We start from the raw sequence: 17,899 nt of genomic DNA, 5'->3' as shown, positions 1-17,899 counted from the left end.
ATCTAAACAAGTCCACAAATATTTGGGAAAAGGATCTGCTCAATTTATTCTTTGTATAAAGGCTCAAAGTGATCTACATTAGCCAGCCTTCTTGCGCAAAATCTCCAATTAGACTGGTTGTCAAAAATATTCTTAGATTACTGTACAAACAGAGGGACATCAAGCGAATGAAGCAACACACATTAATATTAAGACTTATGTTGATAAAAGCAAAAAATGTGAGCACTTTAAGTGTGTTGTAAGGAAACAGTAAATCGTCAAATCCATGGATTTATCTAACAAAACCAGAAGGCATTCAGCTTCAGCTGTGCCTGAAAACAAAAAATGCGATCTTATTGCCAAGAAGCTTCTGCCTGTTCTACTTTAGGTTCATACATCTTTAGGTTCAGCTTTCAGTAGTGTCGTAATAAGTTGGATGTTCAAGACTAATCTCCCCAAAATTAGTCAGATGCACAGAACATCCATTAACTGGTAGCCTGGAAAAAGCCAATCCAGGCAGGAGATAAAGAGGCCTGATGCTATAAAATACAAATCTCCCCCTGCAGGATGCTGAGTCCCTGTCATCAGCTTGCATGCCTAGGCCAGTACAATTTCTGAACACACTATCTGCTGGTTTAAAAATACACTAAAACTAAAGAACAGTTTTATCCAATTATCACCTGAGCAACATATTGTCGTCCAATGTCTGTCTGCCAACATTAGTTTTTATTCTCACACCAACTCTTTGCTATGAAGAACATGCTAATCACATCCTAATTTGCAAATAGGAAATTGAGACCAACTATAATCCTGACTCTATTCATGTCAATTAAGGTTTCAGGACTTCATTGAGAGAACAGAAAAAAAAAAAAACAACTTGCCCGTGGTTGCACAATCGTCTAGGATGATCTGGGTTGTTCCTAATTCTGAAAGTCCTAATGCAAGTTCTCAGTCACAAAACCATTCTTTCTAATGACATATGTTTTCTGTAACACCTTCCTGTCTTATGTTGTTAGAGAGAGAAACACTACTTGTAATTGTTCCACTGTCAAAGTGAACTTCCAAATACAAACTAGAGGACAAATACCAAAAACTAGAGGGCACAAGTTACTCCTAAATGTCAGAGCCACTAGACTACTGCAGCTAGTAGTCACAGAAAACATAGGTGATGTTATTTTAAACTCTTTCGTAAGTTACAGGACCGGTAGGAGAGAGAACTGGCCATAGAAAATAGGGTTTGGCTCAAGTCATCATAAGTTATCCTTTCATTTAAATTAAAATGGAATCAACAAGAGTAGTTGTAACTAATGTTTTTAACTTCAAAAGAGCTACTTAGAAAGAGTAAGGACCTAGTTTGGGAAGTCAAATTAGAGAGCTCAATTACATGAATATGGAGAAATTCCTTAATCCCAAAGTGCAAAAGCTATTCAAGAACCCATATTCCATGCAAAGCAGTGGAATAGAACAATCACACACTTGTAGAGAAAAGATTCAGACCAAGCTGGACACCTCACAAAGATATTAAGAATAAGCAAAAAGCCTTCAAGGAATGGAAAAAGGATTGATCTACATTTCTTTGCTTGTCTTAGAGATAAAAACAAGAACTGAAAAAAGTTAAACCAAATTAGACTTTGCAAAGGATATTTGAACAAGCAGTTTAAAAGGTTCCTCGGCCATAATAAAATAACTATTAATGTTTTTTATATACAACACATAAATATAAACACACACACACACATATACTTATTATAAATACAAGAACTAGGGCCACAATACACCAAAATTAAAGACAATGATGGCATGAGAAGAAAAACATTTGCCTAAGTTTTCAAGAAGGATGGCTAACAAGCACGAAAGTATGGAATTATAATATCTGGAAGAGAAACAAAACTCCGAGGGCTTAAGCAACTCCAAGGGAAGAACTGACTCGTTATTTCCATCACAGAATTAAGAAGGAACTGATGTACACACACAAAAAAAAAATCACAAATCCAGCAAGGATTTTTTAAATAAACCTATTAAGTTGAGAATAATACTGTGCAACTATTAAATATAAAAAAAAAAAACACCTAGAAGAAAATGAAGTGTTCTAAGAACCTGCAGGTCTGTCTGACCTCAACAGTATCCAAGGCATTACAATTACAAGACATAAAAGAAAACGGATTAAAATGCAACAAGAGTCTACCAAAAAGTAGATTTTACCAGATTACCTTCCCTACCCCTTCCCCACCACAGGACAATTGATTTTATAGACAAAGGAAATAGAATGGGACTTCTGTGCAGCATTTCAGATACTGCCACATGGAAAATTAGTTAAAATTGAGAAGACAGGGAATTAATACAAAAACCATAAAGTAAGAAAAAGGCCAAAAAGTGTGATGCTTTCTTAATATTTTAATTAATGACATATGCACAAAAGCTAGGAGTATGCTTATAAAATCTGTTGATGACATCAAACATGGAGGTCTAGTTGATATAGAGAAGGATGAGAATATCCAGCAAAAATAACTAGATTTAATTGAGGAATTAAGTTACAGCAATGAAGTAACAATTAATACCATTTTCTGCTAAAAAAATGGTAAGCCAATCGGAAACAGAGTAGGGCTGCCAGAATTAAAAAGGCAAAGAAGCATATGAAAAGGTATTTCCTGTACAATGGTAATAATCCTGCTATTTTGTCCATTTATATTGTACAAGAAACTCATAAAACCTCATCTGGGGCACTGAATATAAAATTCCAGTCACCCACGTGCAAGGAAATCTAATTCATTCTGTAACAGGTGCAGAAAAAGGGCTACTCAAAGGCTCATGGACAACTGTACAAAAGAAGACTGAAAGAGGTTGTCTTATCTACCTTAAGATAGTGAAAGGAAATATAATTGTTCTCTATTAAGTGCATTACAGTGTAAACAGCAGGGAGCTAAGGGAAAATATTGGCATAAAAACAAACATATCAACAAATGGCTGTGAGCAAGTGTAGGATGGAAATTACAAGTGTCAGTTTTGAAAAAGCCTTCATGTATTATGGCAGAGTTAATATACATAACCAATTTTAAGATCGGTATTTATAAGAGAACTAGAGACTAGTCTTCCTATCCTCCATTTTCTAGCTCTACATACAGATAGTACAATCACACAACTATATTTATTTAGCAATGGTATGGTACAATTTTAGTGACAGAATGAATTTTTACAACGATAAATTGTAATGTAAGAGGAGATGGGGCTGTAGCCTCTCTGAACAAGTCAGGCAGAAGAAGGCAAGGATGAAAGGAGAAAGTTTCAATCTGCATACAAGCACAGTGGCAATTAGAAAAAACAGGGAAGATGCAAAACCAAACTGTTTATTACAGGTCTTTTAATCAACAGGATGTTTTTAAAACACAAACTACTTGCCTGGCCTGTTGGGTGCATATGCGTGCATGATATTTTTTTTTCCTGGAAATCTGACCATCCTTTCTAGGCTGTTCATTTAACAAAACTATCTGGAAAAATGACAACATCTTGTATTACTGGTTCTTGGAACAAATTTTATGGAAAACTTGGGGTGGGGATTAAGTCATCATCAGGGCATCCAGTTATCCTAAATCAGAGATGGCCAACATGCAAAATGAGTGACACAAGTTGCATAGCCAGCCTCTATGTGGCACACACAAGATTATGGAGAAGGCAGGTAGCACAGTGGCAGCTGAGGCACAAAAAAGCAAAACAACAAACCAGGCAGAAAGTACGTGCAAGGAAGCAGAAAGATGAGCAGCAGAGCAAGCAAAGAGCACAGGGCTGGGAGAAGAAAGCAGAGCAGCAGAACGGGATCAGACTGGCACTTAGGGCAGGTGCAGGGCTAATTTGTGGCTCACCTGACAAAAAGGTTGACCCTCCCCACACGGTCCTAAATGATCTTATGAAAAGAAAGAGTAATTTCACCCCACCACACCCATTTTTTAAATTTATCAGCTTGGATTAACAGCTTTATTTCAGAGTCTATCTTGATCTGACCTCTATATTGATACAGGGGTCCAGCCTTAATGAACTAATTTGTGGGACTGAGATCTTATTGAAAAGGACAACAGTCCTCACATAAAACACTGAGTACTGGAAGAAGCTTGATTAGAAATAGTATTCTGTTGTAATCGGTGCAGGATATCCAGGATGAATTTTTCATACTTATCCAGGAGGATAAAAAAAGCAGCCACTTCTTAAACCCAGGGATAAAAGTACTCAAATCTTAGTTTTACTGTTGTACTGCTTTCATTATAGGTATCCTGGTAGCAAGATTGAAATAGGAAACTGGTCACTATCAAGTAACCTAACTCTGCCAAACTTCAACTGTTCAGGCTAAGATTTTTTTCCAAGCCAGCTTTGCCTCAGTTGAAGAAGGGGAAAGAGAGGGGGGAATTCAACCTATGTGGAAAATTTCAACCAGAATTCATCTATTTCCCGGAAGCAGGTTGGGAGGAGCGGGGGGGGGGGGGGGGGGGGAGGGGCAGGTGCTGATTTCCCATCTTAAAAAGTTCTGCTGAACTCTCTCTTTTTTTTTTTTTTTCAAGACTTCGAAGAGTAACTTAAAGTCTAGCAGAGGGGTGGGCAAAATATGGCCCATGGGCCAGATCCAGCCCGTGGAGGGGCTTTGTCTAGCCTGTGGTAGGTCACTAGGTCCCGCCCGGCTGAGGTGCCACCCAGCCATGACACGTCCTGCCACCCCCTGGGCACACAGAGAGGCTGGGGTGGCTCCATGGAGGGACTGCCTTTCTAGGCTGCTCAGGCAGCGGCCGCTTCTTTAGTGCTTCTGCTGCTGACCCCAGGCCCGCAGTACAGGCGGGGACCAGTGTGCACAGCCCCAACCCCATGCGCCCCGCGCCAGCTCCAGGCTCACCCAACTAGGCTGAGCAGCAGCAGTGCAGAGGGAAGAGCAGCCCCTCCCCCTCGCTTCCTGGTGCAGCTGCCCGGAGCCTGCGCCGGGCTGACCTGCATCTCCACTGCATCACCACCACCTCTGGGCTGCCCTGTGGGGCAGCAGTGGCAACACAAAGCAAACGCAGGGCGGCCCAGCATGGGCTCCAAGCAGCTACACCAGAAAACACCAGCAGCTGAAGCAGGAGGGGCCACTTTTGCCCCTAGGTGAGCAGCAGTTTCTATCCCATGTTGCCCTTCTGAGCCTGGGCCCCAGCACTGGTTCCAGGCTTGCCCATACAGGCTAAGCAGCAGCAGCAGCTGCCACAGTACCAACAGTGGTGCTGGGCAGAAAGTGTTCCTGGCACAGGGAAAGTGGCCTCTCCCCCTTACCACCGTTGGGCAGTTTCTGGTATGGCTGCCTGGAGCCCGCACTGTGCCAGGTCACCGCCTCTGGCCTGCCTCAGTGCAGCACAGCCACAAGGCATCCCAGAGGCAGCAGTGATGGAACCACAGGGCAGCCTGGCATGGTGGAGGCTCTGGGTAGCCGCACCAAAACCTGCCTGGTGGCGGCGAGAAAAGGAGGCTGCTTTGCCTCCACCAAGCAATACTTTCCGTCTGGCACTGCCGCCCCTCAGCCTAGACAGGCAAGCCTAGAGCCAGCATGGGGTTGGGACTGCTCACGCTGGTCCCTGCTGTTACTGCGGGGCTGGGGCCAGCAACAACAGCCGGAAGGAGCCACCCCGTCCCTGCTGCATGCCCAAGGGTGGCAAGATGTGCCACAGTTGGGCAGTGTGGAGCAGGCATGGGGCACGCTGGGGCTGTGCACTGTTGGCAGTGGCAGGGAGATGCTTCAGGGCGCACAAGCTCTGGGCTGTTGCGGGGGGGGGGGTGCACACAGGGGGGCTCCTATGCATACACCACATACTCTCAAACCCTCCCCCTGTAAACCCCACATCCATACCCTCCCCACACACAATCACACACCCCACAAATACTGTACCCACATCCACAGGCCTCTGGAGGAAGCCCCACTCATTGCTACACACTCACTTCCCACCACACACATGCACCCACACACACACCCCCCAGCCACCATCTCCTGCCACATACCCCATAGCCCCCACAAACCCCGTACCCACCCATGCACACATCCACACATCCCAACAAACTCCCCATACCCACCCACATCCACACACACCCACAGCTCCCCACAAACTCCATACCTACTTACTCATACTACCCCACACAATATAGAAGAGTAAGACTTCATTTTGAGCTATTATGCAATCACTTCTATATATACAGCACCAACACACAAATCAGGACAAAAATATATTTTTTAATTAAATTAAAATATATTATTAAGGATGTTTGATTTTTAGTATACAATTGAGGGCTTTTTTCTGGTTGTAAGATGGCAAACCCTGTTCCCAAAAAGCGTACTTCCAGAGACAAGGGGAGGGACTCACGGGGCAAAGGTCAGAGGTTAGGGGTGGGACTTCCTGTCCCAAGTGCTGTCCCAAGATGGCAACTAAGAGACAAAGAGAAGGGACAGGGCACTTGTCAAGGGGCAGAGCTACCCTTGCAGCCCTCAACAGCTCACCAAAACTCGTTAAGCGGCACTCCAGCTGAAATAATTGCCCGCCCTGGGTCTAGCAAGAGATGCTATTTTTACCATGGATATGCCTTTTGCTGTCCTTGTGAAAAAAATACACTAAAAATTATTTAATTTAAAGCCTTACAGAAAACAGAAGTCCCAGTTCATGTGCACTCTATAAAGACTTGCTAGAACTGGGGTTCACCTCTCGCACAGTGAGGCCCCCTTGCAATATGTACTGTCCACTGGAGAGCTGCCAGTAGAGGGATCTATTTTGATCAGATGGAAAACCTCAACATGTTTGCAAGCAGTAAACTGGGCTATACATGCAGGGATTAATGTCAGGAAGTGGCCTAGAAAGTATTACTTACCATAAGGATATTTTGTATCTAGCCTGTTCTCTGCTGTTCTTGTCCAGGGTAGCAAGTCATCACTGCAACCATTAGGCATCCCATTGTATCCAATCCCAACAATCTTGTTCTCCAAATTCACAATACAAGCACCAACCTGAATAGAAAAACATTATTTACTAGTAAGGCACAAGGAGCATGCAAGGTGGTTTACAAAACTGCATAAAGATTCAAGCTAAAGTGCTTTAATCATATAAGAGTTGAAAGCCCAGAGTCTCAACCAGGCCTCATATGTGGCATAAAATCAGCATAGTTCTAGTGACATGAAACAGGTCTATGCCAACTTGTACCACAATATTTGATCTATTTAATATTCCCATCATTTGTTATTTTCATCCACATCTGTGTGGGGACGCTTATTTTTGAATAAGGATGTCCTATTTTAATACAGCTTAAGTCACAAATGCAAAAATTAAAAACAAGCTAGTTATTCTGATGATTATTTAATATATAAACCAGCCAAACTAAGGATCTGACCCTGACTGACTGATATGTAGGTAAACTAAGAGGCATGTGGTAAAAACAGCAAAGGAGAGTAAAGAAGTCTAACATGTACCTTCTTACTGTCATAATTTTACTAGGATTTTACTCCCCTGTTTTCTCACTTATTTTGTTCACAACAGGTTAAAGGGAGGATAGGGCCAACAGGCCTTTTGGAAGTGTATTACAGGAGGAAGATGGAAATCAGAAGGTAATATGTAAATATAGGAAAGGATGCATGGAAGAAGACAAGAGTGGAAAAGGACGTCTGAAAGGGGAGGAAGTCAAATGCCAAGCAAGAAAAATGTAAACCAATACAAGATGAGAAACAAATTGCACAATGCCTTTAAAGTAAGGTATGTTGGTTTAAGATTTCATATAAAAACCCAATAATCTGATAAGAAAAACTCATCATCTCCAAACTTACTAGTATTATTTACATCAATAGTAGCTACATTTACTAGGAGAAAACAGAAATGCATACATTTTCTTAGAATTAGTTTCTAAATGTTAATAATTTTTGATACTGAAGCACTTTACTTGGGGTAACACCCACAAAAAATGCCTGTAGCAAACTTATCTACATCTGGCACATACCGAAATGCTTTCCAATAATGATCTGCTATTATATGCTATACATGTACTATACCCGCATACTGCATTCTTACCTGAGAATTTGGATCCTTGCTTCTTTGTGCTGACAAGAAAGCTACTGCCATAAAATATTCAGGCCATTCCAAATAATCCTCCCGTTTCTTATGGAATATTTCACTGCCATACCTATAATATGCAAGATTTTTAAACAACAACAACAGCAGCGAAGAAAGAGTGTGAAAGAGGGCCAAAGAAAATACTTCTGCTTCTTGGAAAAAATTCCCCAACAGACCACATGTTGTTGCCCATTCTGCTCTTGACAACCACATGACAATCTCTAAGGTCAACAGAAAGCAACAGAAAGTAACGTCAATGAGACAAGTTTGCTTGGTGAAAAAGCATGAAAGACTGTTCTCAGCAGTTGCTCCTAAGCACTAACTTCTTCCTTGAGACCCGCCAGAGACTGAAAACTTGGGGGGTATCTGTTTTATGTTGATATTCTAGTTGCCTTTGAAGTTGTTTTATAAAACAGGAAAAATGAACAAGAGTATAAGTTACTTCTGTTCTCTTATTGCAAGATGCCGTGAGCCTTTGTTGGGAGGGGTAGCATGTAAATCTGACACATATAAAACTCAAAAGATTTACACCAGCACTGCCAAAAGCAGAATCTGACCAGAAGATTATGGACTCATGCCAAGAGTTTAATGATAAAGCATATCATTACTTGCTTGCCTATAAGCCACATATCCTTTCAAAATGACACCAATATGAGATTGCACACTGCAGCTCTGGGACGAGATAACAACCTGACTTTTGTATGCATGCAGCTTTCAAGAAAGCCTCTCATCCTGTCCCTGAACAAGGGCTTTACCCATCAAAGTTAACCAAACAACAAAGTGGGAGAGAGGGAGGGAGAATCAGTCTGCCTGCACACACATGCTTTGAGGAGAAAATATCTGGAGATCTGCAGTCTTCAGAGTAACGAAAGCCAAGCACCTAAACAGAAATCACAGGTATAAGATTTACCATCTATCTCAAGAAGGTATTTCTCCATCCTTAGAATGATATTTCCCATATTTATTTATCACTATTATTTTGTGTGTGGTGATTTTTAAAAGAAGAAAAAAGAGCCTTCCCCAGGAGTATGCTTTTTAAAAGCAGCTTAAAAAAAAGAATATCGAAATGGGTTTCTTCCTCTCCTTCTAGATGTAAAATGCCAGTCTGAAAGGTTACTTTAAACTGCTTGCCTTTAACTTCCTAGGCAGAAGTGTACTGGGAAAGAAGTTTTCATACCCCATGATGAAAAGGGGGGTTGGGGGACCACAAAAAATGTTTCATAAAGACAAAGAAGTTACAGTTATAAAATTTCTCTCTCAAGTAAACCTCAGGCAGAAGACAAAAGAATAAGAGTCCCTTCCTCGTCATAATTCCAGCAATTCTCCGGTATTCCAGAGGGTTCGAGATAAAACAGCAGACAAGCTGTTAGCACAGAGAAGTTCTCTTTCTGAATGTCAAGTTCACAGTTAGAAAGAGACAAATTTGAGACTAAAAAAAAAAAAAAGTGCAAGGTAGCATCAATTATAGCAAAGAACATCAAGAAAATGGAAAAAGCCCTCCAAAAATGGGTTTAAGAGTCTATTTCCCCACAGAGATGGCCACTCAAAATGACAGCCAAGCAGCTTGATCCCTGATAGGAACACAAAGGACAGGTGTACTCAGCACATCCAGGCTCAACAAAAGATTTGGGGCAAGTGTTTTTGTTCTGTTAATTTATTTTTTAAGTTAGCTGTGGAGGCAAGGCCAGAGGCTACTAGTTGCATTATCTACTACAATGCAAGCTGTAAATATAGGAATTTTGGCTCGCTCCAGGCAGGGGTTGAGAGAACCACCTTTGTGATTCTTCCTACTACTGGGCCGAAAATGCAGGGGATAAAAATGCAGGAGATAATGCCAGGCAAGCAGAACATAGCAGTCATCCCTATATCCTGAACACACAAAACAAATAAAAGAATTTGCTGAGGTCAGGGCTGGCCTGAGGACATTCCTAATGGAGTGCTGGAACAAGACAGGACTAGGCAGAAACAAATTTTCTGAGAAGGAAGGAGAGAGACAAAAAGAGGAGAAACTGGAAATCTGTCACACAGATTCACCCTAAACCCACACACAATTACAGCTTCAGGGCAGTCAAGCACGGAGCAATCTGAATTAATGAATATCAGCAGATTTGAGAGAGAGATTTTAAATGTTTCATTGGAACATACAGCAACAAAAATATAAGAAGGAAGAGACTCTTCAAATGATACCTTAACAAGAATTAAAACTGAGAAGTCTCGCAATAAAATGTTAGAGGTACATGATTGGAGAGGCATATTACAGATGCCGTGCAATTATCCCACATAAAATTTAAAAAAAAATAAAAGCACTCAAAACAGTTCATGTTAATATTAATTTTAACAAAGGAGATCGCCATTTTTCCAGAGAAAAATTCTAAATTACTCCATGGAAATCGCATTTGTATAAAACAAAGAATCTAGATGTTATATTTATTATTCTTGTATGCCAGCTCTACATAACATGCCACTGGAAATTCCTCAAAGTACCAGCTTCCCAGAAAGTGACATATTTGCAAGATGAATTCAAGGCTTGTGCAGAGCAGTAAAAGCAAAAAGCTCTATTATTATTTTGAAAATAATTTGATTTTTAGTCAAGACCTAATGACATCTACCCAGAGATGCTTTTAGCCAGGTTCTTCAATTTTCTGTATTTTGCTGACAGATGTGAGTGAGAGCAAAGTAGGTGTAAAATACTATAATTCTTACTTAGCATTAACCAAGAAGCCTGGTCTTCAGACTGCAAAGAACATTTTAAGAGATCAGGGACTCAGCATAAAACTCAAAACTGATCAGAACCTACTTCAGATGATTTTACAAGGTGCTATAACATTTTAATAAGTCTTAACAATTTTAATACTTTCCAAGAATTAGTACATTTAACTAATAAAAATGGGAGGGTAATTTACCCCAAGTGAAAGAAGTTGAGAGCAGATAGACAGCAGACTTTTAATTGTAATGTTGAACTCTGCTAAAAAAGATGCCCAATTTTAAATAAACAAACAAACAAAAGATGTCCTTTCCTTAGATTCTAACCCACAGGTTTTCTACCTTTTTAGACTTGAGGCATCTCTCAGACAGTCAGCTCTATTTTCACTCATTTTTGACCATACAAAAATAATAGAGCAATTCATTTATTGTAAAGATCACAACAAGTCAGAATGTTTTGGACACTATGGATTTCTACTTGAAATCTCTGGGTTTATCTTGTGAATCATGTTTTATCATTAATAATGCCAACATTGTGCAGCACCCCGTGGCGCCATTGATACCATCTCAAGGCACCCTAGAGGCCCATGAAACCCTGGTTGAGAATCACTGTTTTAGATCTATTTGTGATACATAGAAGTTTCTGTACAAAATGGTACAGTGAAATCAGAAAAGAAAGAAAAACTGGAATTAACATGACAATCTATTTTTTTTTCAAATTACACCTCTACCCTGGCTAAGAACAACAAAAAAGTCCTCCAGTAAAAGAGCTACTTCATTAATCAGCTGTTTTCATCCAGGTAGGCTTCAAGTATATTATATCATCATGTATACAGTTCTAGAACACCTGAAAACACAATGCATGTCATTTAGCAAGCAACAGAAGAGTCCACTAGTGAAAGATTTGGTTGGAAAACATGAGAGACTAAATCTAATTCCCCCCACAAACCAGCACAGGCAGTCTTCAATAGAGCTCCACAGCTGTAAAGTACAATCAGAGAAGAAAATCATGTCTTGGGCCCCAGACCTTGTAAATGTTTAATTTTTGTAGCCTTTCTGCCTTCACTGTCTGATCTTGTATCTCACAGTCACACTCATTTTGATCTTTGATCCATACCATAAAGCATGTTTCTGAAGATAGATACCTAGGGTTGGACTAGATGACCTAATGAGGTCCCTTCCACCCCTGTTTTCCACACACCAACATTTTGTTGTTCATAGATTTCAGACATTAGGACTGGAATGGACCTTGTGAGATCATCAGATCCAGCCCCGTGCCCAAAGGTCAGGAAGTCAGCTGAGGTCAGATGACCCCAGCAAGATAAGCATCCAAACACTTCTTGAACATGTCTAGAGTAGATGCTTGCACCACTTCTGGGGAGGCATCTATTCCAGACTCTTGTTGTTAAGCCCTAGGGCACCAATTCTCAACCAAGATGCCAGAGCAGGAGGAGATAAGCAGATAATGCCGCTGGCAATCCCCCTGGCCCAGCCCCTGTGTAAGAGGGTGTGCAATTTGCTCAACTTAAAAGAAGATTGAGAACCACTGGGCTAAGGATTAAGCATGTGCTTGCTTTTACTCAAGGACTCAGTCTTCCGTGATGTTTCACTTTGCAAGAGAGACCAATGTGACCTCACAAGCATGAAAGTGCCATACTGGGTCAGGCCAATAATTCCTCTAGCCCCGTATCCTCACGAGAAGGAAACCCTGGCGCACGCCTACCTTGAGTGTGCCAGGTTGCAGCCCCTCTTCCACCTGCTGAGGTTCTGCCTCCACCTTTCCCTGCCCCTTTTTTGATTGTGCACTCCCCATCTGTGGTCCCACCAAGTCCCAGGACCTCCCAGTCAACATCCTCCTGGCTCCAGATGTACGGACATCTACCACACCAAGGATGCTCTAACCAGAAGAAACCCAGGTGAGCATGGGGCCATCTTCCCCACTCCCAGGCTCAGAGTTTCACTGGTCAGCATCCACCCGCTTGGGCAACAAATGCAATGCCGCAAGCCAACTCTCTGTTGCACAGTTTAAGTAAAGGGGGCTTTCTCTTGGTAGTATTAACCTGTCACTTGCTCATTGCTGCAGAGCGTCTTCCTTCTCCTGCTCTGGGGGAGCCTTTATTTCCAGCTGGACTAAGGTATGTCGGCAGGCACCGTGCCTTACCAGCGTCACCAGGTCTTCAATCCGAAACGATCGTACTGGACGCTCAAAATTCTCGTATTGGCTGAAAAACTATCCCACACTGAAAAATTATACAAATGCCCATGCAAGTAAGTTTTAATCACTTTAAATGGCTCACTATAGGTCACCAGTGAGCGAGAACTGGGTCAAAGCTGAAGCACCGCTTTATTTAGAGGCCAGCAGTCATAAAAAAAAAAGTGCCCACGGCAAGACCAAAAGTCACTTCAGTCCCTCTGACAGCGATTCGAGCTTTGCATATGCTGCCTCAATGAGCTGCCTCAAAAGATTTAGGACACTTTGACCACGTTTACTATTATTGATGGTGCATCATACCAGGCCTGAAGTTATGATACAAATACGAAAATGCCCCACACGTGCCCGCAACACCGCACCTCCCCCCATCCAGGTCGTTATATAGAGCGGGCGAGACCACCCCGCAAGGCGGGGGGGGAGGTAATATACTGTGCCCGACCCAGGCGGTTGGAAGCGGCCACCAGTCACCTGCCCGGCCCCCGCAGCTGCCTCTAGGGGAGCAGCCCCTCCCCACCGGGTCCTACCCGTTGATTGAGGGCTGCTTCTCCCCGCTCATCCTGCCTCAGCTCCAGCCACGCTCCGCGCTTTGGCGCCAAAACGGTGACTGGACAGAAGGGGGCGGAGCCAAAGGGGGAAGGGGCTGGCCTGCACGCCGCGCGGCTGACGGCGCCAGCTGGCCGCGCGTGGCCCTTTAAGAGGGGGGGCGGGAACCTGGGGAAGAGAGCTTCCCGCGCAGTCATCTCTCCCCGCGGACTTCACCTCCCAGAATGCCGTATCAGCGGGCCCCGCGGTCCTGGAGCCTGGCGGCAAGGCATGCTGGGAGCTGTAGTCCCCATCGGCTGAGGGTCACTGTGAGCTGAGCGCCCCTTGTTGATTGGCGGGGGCAATAGCCCATTAGGTGCAGTAAGAGCTGTGCGTCCTCCGCCAGGAAGCTGGCCCTTGGCCTGAACCCTGAGCAGTGGTGTCAAGCGTGGGGCCCAAGGGCCAGGTCCTATGCAGGCAGGAAATGCGGGGGGGCATGAGCAAAACAGCTGCCTGTTGGACAAAGGGGTACCTCTGACCCCACAAGTTTGATTACCAAGCAATTAAAACACTGTCAGAGCCAAATCCTGATCTGTAGTGTACACAAGTAGCAATAGAGTGGAGAGTGCAGATGTGAGGGCAGGATTTGGATAATCATTCATGATTTCAGGGGTGGGACTGAGTACATGTTTAACAAATGTTCAGATGACACCAATTGGGTGGAGTTGTGTGCATCTCAGAGGATAGGATTAGGGTTCAAAATAACCTTGACAAACTGGAAAATTGGTCCAGAATTAATCAAAGGAAATGCAGTAAGGACCAGTGCAAAGTGTCCTGCATTTAGGACAGGATAATCACATGCACACATACAGATGAAGGAACCACGCTGGCTGTGTATGCCTCAGTACTGCAGACAAGGACGTGGGGGTTAATAGACTATAAGATGAGTATGAGTTGTCTGTCTGCTTTTGTTGCAAAAAAGGCCACTAATAGCATACTGGGTTGTATAAACAGAAGTGTCTCTCGCAAATCATAGGAAGTGATATTTCCACGCCATTCAGCACTTGGTAAGGACTCACCTGGAGTTCCGTGTCCTGTTTGAAGCCATGGACAAATTAGAAAGGATCCAGGGCAGAGCAACAAAAATTATTAGAAGGATAGGAAACATGAGTAAAGCTTGGAAGACCTGGGATTATTTAGTTTACAGAAGAAAAGACTGAAGAGGGATTTATTAACAGTCTAGTTGATGGGTAGTTATAAAGAGATTAGTGAAATATTCCTTGTGACTGCTGTGGACAGGATAAGGAGTACCAGCATTAAATTGCAACATGGTAAATTTTAGTTTGGTTGTTTAGAAAGTACTTTCCCACTAAGAAAAGCGGTACAGCCAAAGAAAAGAGAAAAAGCCGCGCCGAAAAGTTGAAGAGAAAACAGCTAGGCCAGGAAAGCAACAAATCAGCTGCTGCCATGGCAGACCCAGCTGGGCAGAAAGGAAATTTAAATGGATGCCAAGGAAGCTTTGGGGGTTGGACGGAAAGAGGGGGAGATGAGGCGAAAAGAAAGAAGACGGTGGAAGCGGAGGAGAGACAGAACCAACCCCGGGGCTTAGAGGAAAGCTCCGGTCCCCTCACGTACCTGGTGAGAGCCAGTGAAGAGGCTGCTCTGTCAGTGAGAGCCAGTGCAGGAATGGAGGAGACTGCTCCACCGGTGAGTCAGCAGGAACCTCGAGGAGAATGAAGAAATGGACGAGATTACACCCGAAGAGGGGGTGAGTCTGTCCTGACCCCAAAGATAAGGACGGGATTAGAATTAAGAAGTAGTTGTCTTGGGACCCATGCAGGGAAGAACAGGGCAGGCAGCCAACCTAAGAGGAGGACCCCAGCCAAGAGGTCTATAAGACTGAGACGGGATCCTCAGCATTAGAGGCGAGCAACAACACGCCTGGAACATCTGGTGTGGTTAGGGCAGGGTATGGGGATGGTGGAGCCCTGCGACAAAAAGTCGGTATCTTGAGCCTATAATCAACCCTTTTATCTCCCAAGAGTGTTTTGGCACCTCTCTCTCAAACATGAAAGGCGTAGCAAGAAATTTTCCGAAGGACAAACTACTACAATCCCAGAGGAGAGACGACAGCTCCAGGCAACACGCCACTGACCTCTTACATTGTAGAATCTCCATCCTTCAAAGTTTTAAAGAGGAAGTTAGACAAACATTTTTCTGGGATGGCTTAGACCAGCAGTTCTCAACCAGGGTACGATGTACTGGTTTTGAACAAGCAGAAGATGAAAGGAGGAAAAGAATCAAAATGTTTGTGAATCTCACTGAAGTATCAATCTATTAAGAAAGCTTTTGATAACAATACTAGAGAAATTTGATTACTGTATTTTCCAAAGTAATTGGTCATTTATTGTTCCTGAAATACCAGGTTTTATATAAAAATTTAAAGACACTCACTAAATAGTCTGTTCAGTTATTTTATAATATATGCTTATTTCTTTGCTTTCTCAAAATTATATTTTTTGCAAATTGGAGGTTAGATTATTCTGCATGTGGTTTTTGGTTGAATTGTATATATTATTCACTGAGTGGAAGACGCAGTGGATGTGGAAAGAGGGAATTGTTTATGAAGGCTCCTAATCATTGTCTGTTTTAAATTCTGAAAAGTTGACAGGTGCAAGAAGGAACACTGTCAGGTTTTGCCTTTAAAACGAAAAACTTACTAAAACAAGAAAAATCTTATAACTTTACTGAAATCTACTCTTTCTTCAGGGCACAGAAGAGAAAACATATAATGTGTTGCATGTCCTCAGCATAAAGAAATTGCTTTTAAAATGTTAATATTTTTATGGTCTGTCCTCAAAACTATAAACTTTATGAATAAGAAAAACAAGTAGGGAAAAAGGAAACTAATTTGGAATGAGTAACTGTAGCACTATTAATTTTGTTTCATGCTTGGGAAAGGCACATAAACACAAATACCAAAAAAAACCTTGCTTAACTGAATTATGTTGCATTATTCTCTAAGGAATAAGATTTATTAAATGAATGTTCTTTAACTTTCTTCATGTCCAAACATAATCAGGTGTTTCATTTCACCTTCAGGTTTCTGCTTGCCCTGCAGACAGTTCTTTCATTATATTTCTTTTCCTTTCTAAATGTTGTTGTTTTTAATTAATCAACTATAACTTTGCTGGAACATTTTCTGTCCATTTACAATTAATAGTCTACAGACCTTTCCCTCAGGTATTCAGACATTAAAGCTAGTCCCTTGAAGCAGGCCCTGCTACTGCATTGTTTGAATTTCTATTTTACAAATAAATAGATATATGTATGGAATTAAATATTTGTCTCCTTTGTAGGTTAGTAATTGTTCCCAATAGGCTGCTGATTCAGTAGTCTAAATGAAAGCATTTTTAAGTAATGAGATTTTGATGCTGTTAGTGTCCATTTCTGCTGCCAGTGAAGTAATGAGACTGATCACTGACTTCCATGAGAAGTCATATTTAGGGCAGGACGTTTGTTAGTTTTTGCATGGTGCAGGAGAGAACCAGTTTTTACTCTCATTTTGGATCCTATGATTGTGTGGAGCAAGTGCTGCTAGCCATGTCAATACGGATAAGTCAACTGTGGTGAGCTGGCCTGACAAAGAGAGGAGATCATAATGGATGTCAGTGAACTTCACACAGACTGGTATGTCAAAACCATGTGGAAACGAAATGGCCGTCAAAAGTTCGCACAGCCCTAATAGATATCCAGGTTGTAGCCGTATTGATCTAGTGTCAAAAGCAATCAGGACTCATGGTAGAGGTGATATCTTTTATTAGACCAACTAGATTTTTTCAATTAAATAATTTTTTTGGCAAAAAATCTAGTTGGACTAATAAAAGATATCACCTCTACCACGAGTCCTGATTCCATAATATGATAGCGCATTGAAATACTGGTGAATATATAGAGAGAGAGTGACTGCTGCAGTTTTTTTGTTCAAGTAAATAAGATTCCCTCATGAAGACATATAGCGGCATCACTGTGTTTAATGGGAGGAAAAGCATATAGTTTGCAGTGCAGCCTGCTCATCCCAGTAAAGCTAGCAAGCAAAAACTTTAAAGAATTAAGTGAAAACTGTCTAAGAATATCTGGCACCCTAACCATTGATTACTGCAGAAGGATTCAGGTTTTGTAAGGGAAATTAACTTGAAGATGAAACTATTTCCTTTTTTGCGACAGAGTTACAGAAATTGTCAAAACATTGCAATTTTAAGGATGGACTTAATAAGGCCCTCTGAGACAGATTTGTGTGTGGGCTACTTAATGAAAACATACAAAGGAAGCTCTGAACAGAGGAAGATCGTACCTTTTTAATGTGCTGTTGAGATTCTTGAACTCTTGTAAT

At 42.1% G+C, this 17,899-nt stretch overlaps 1 protein-coding gene across 2 annotated transcripts in view; it reads right to left on the bottom strand.

The window, feature by feature from the left end:
- Positions 1-17,899, bottom strand: part of DCTD (dCMP deaminase) — a 53,846-nt gene that overhangs the window by 18,332 nt on the left and 17,615 nt on the right. Inside the window, exons 1-3 of one of the 2 annotated variants that reach the window (XM_014594990.3) lie at positions 13,509-13,621; positions 8,028-8,139; positions 6,841-6,976 (exon numbers count right to left, since the gene is read on the bottom strand). In XM_014594990.3, coding sequence (XP_014450476.1) covers positions 6,841-6,976; positions 8,028-8,139; positions 13,509-13,540 — 280 coding nt within the window. In that variant the 5' untranslated portion in view covers positions 13,541-13,621. Of the gene's footprint in view, positions 1-6,840; positions 6,977-8,027; positions 8,140-13,508; positions 13,622-17,899 lie in introns of those variants that run through there. The other variant, XM_059721847.1, reaches the window with a different exon arrangement.

Source organism: Alligator mississippiensis, chromosome 2, assembly GCF_030867095.1.
Source record: "Alligator mississippiensis isolate rAllMis1 chromosome 2, rAllMis1, whole genome shotgun sequence".
Taxonomy (NCBI): Eukaryota; Metazoa; Chordata; order Crocodylia; family Alligatoridae; genus Alligator; species Alligator mississippiensis.
Note: the sequence above shows the minus strand (reverse complement) of the source record. Positions and strands in the feature narration are given on the sequence as shown.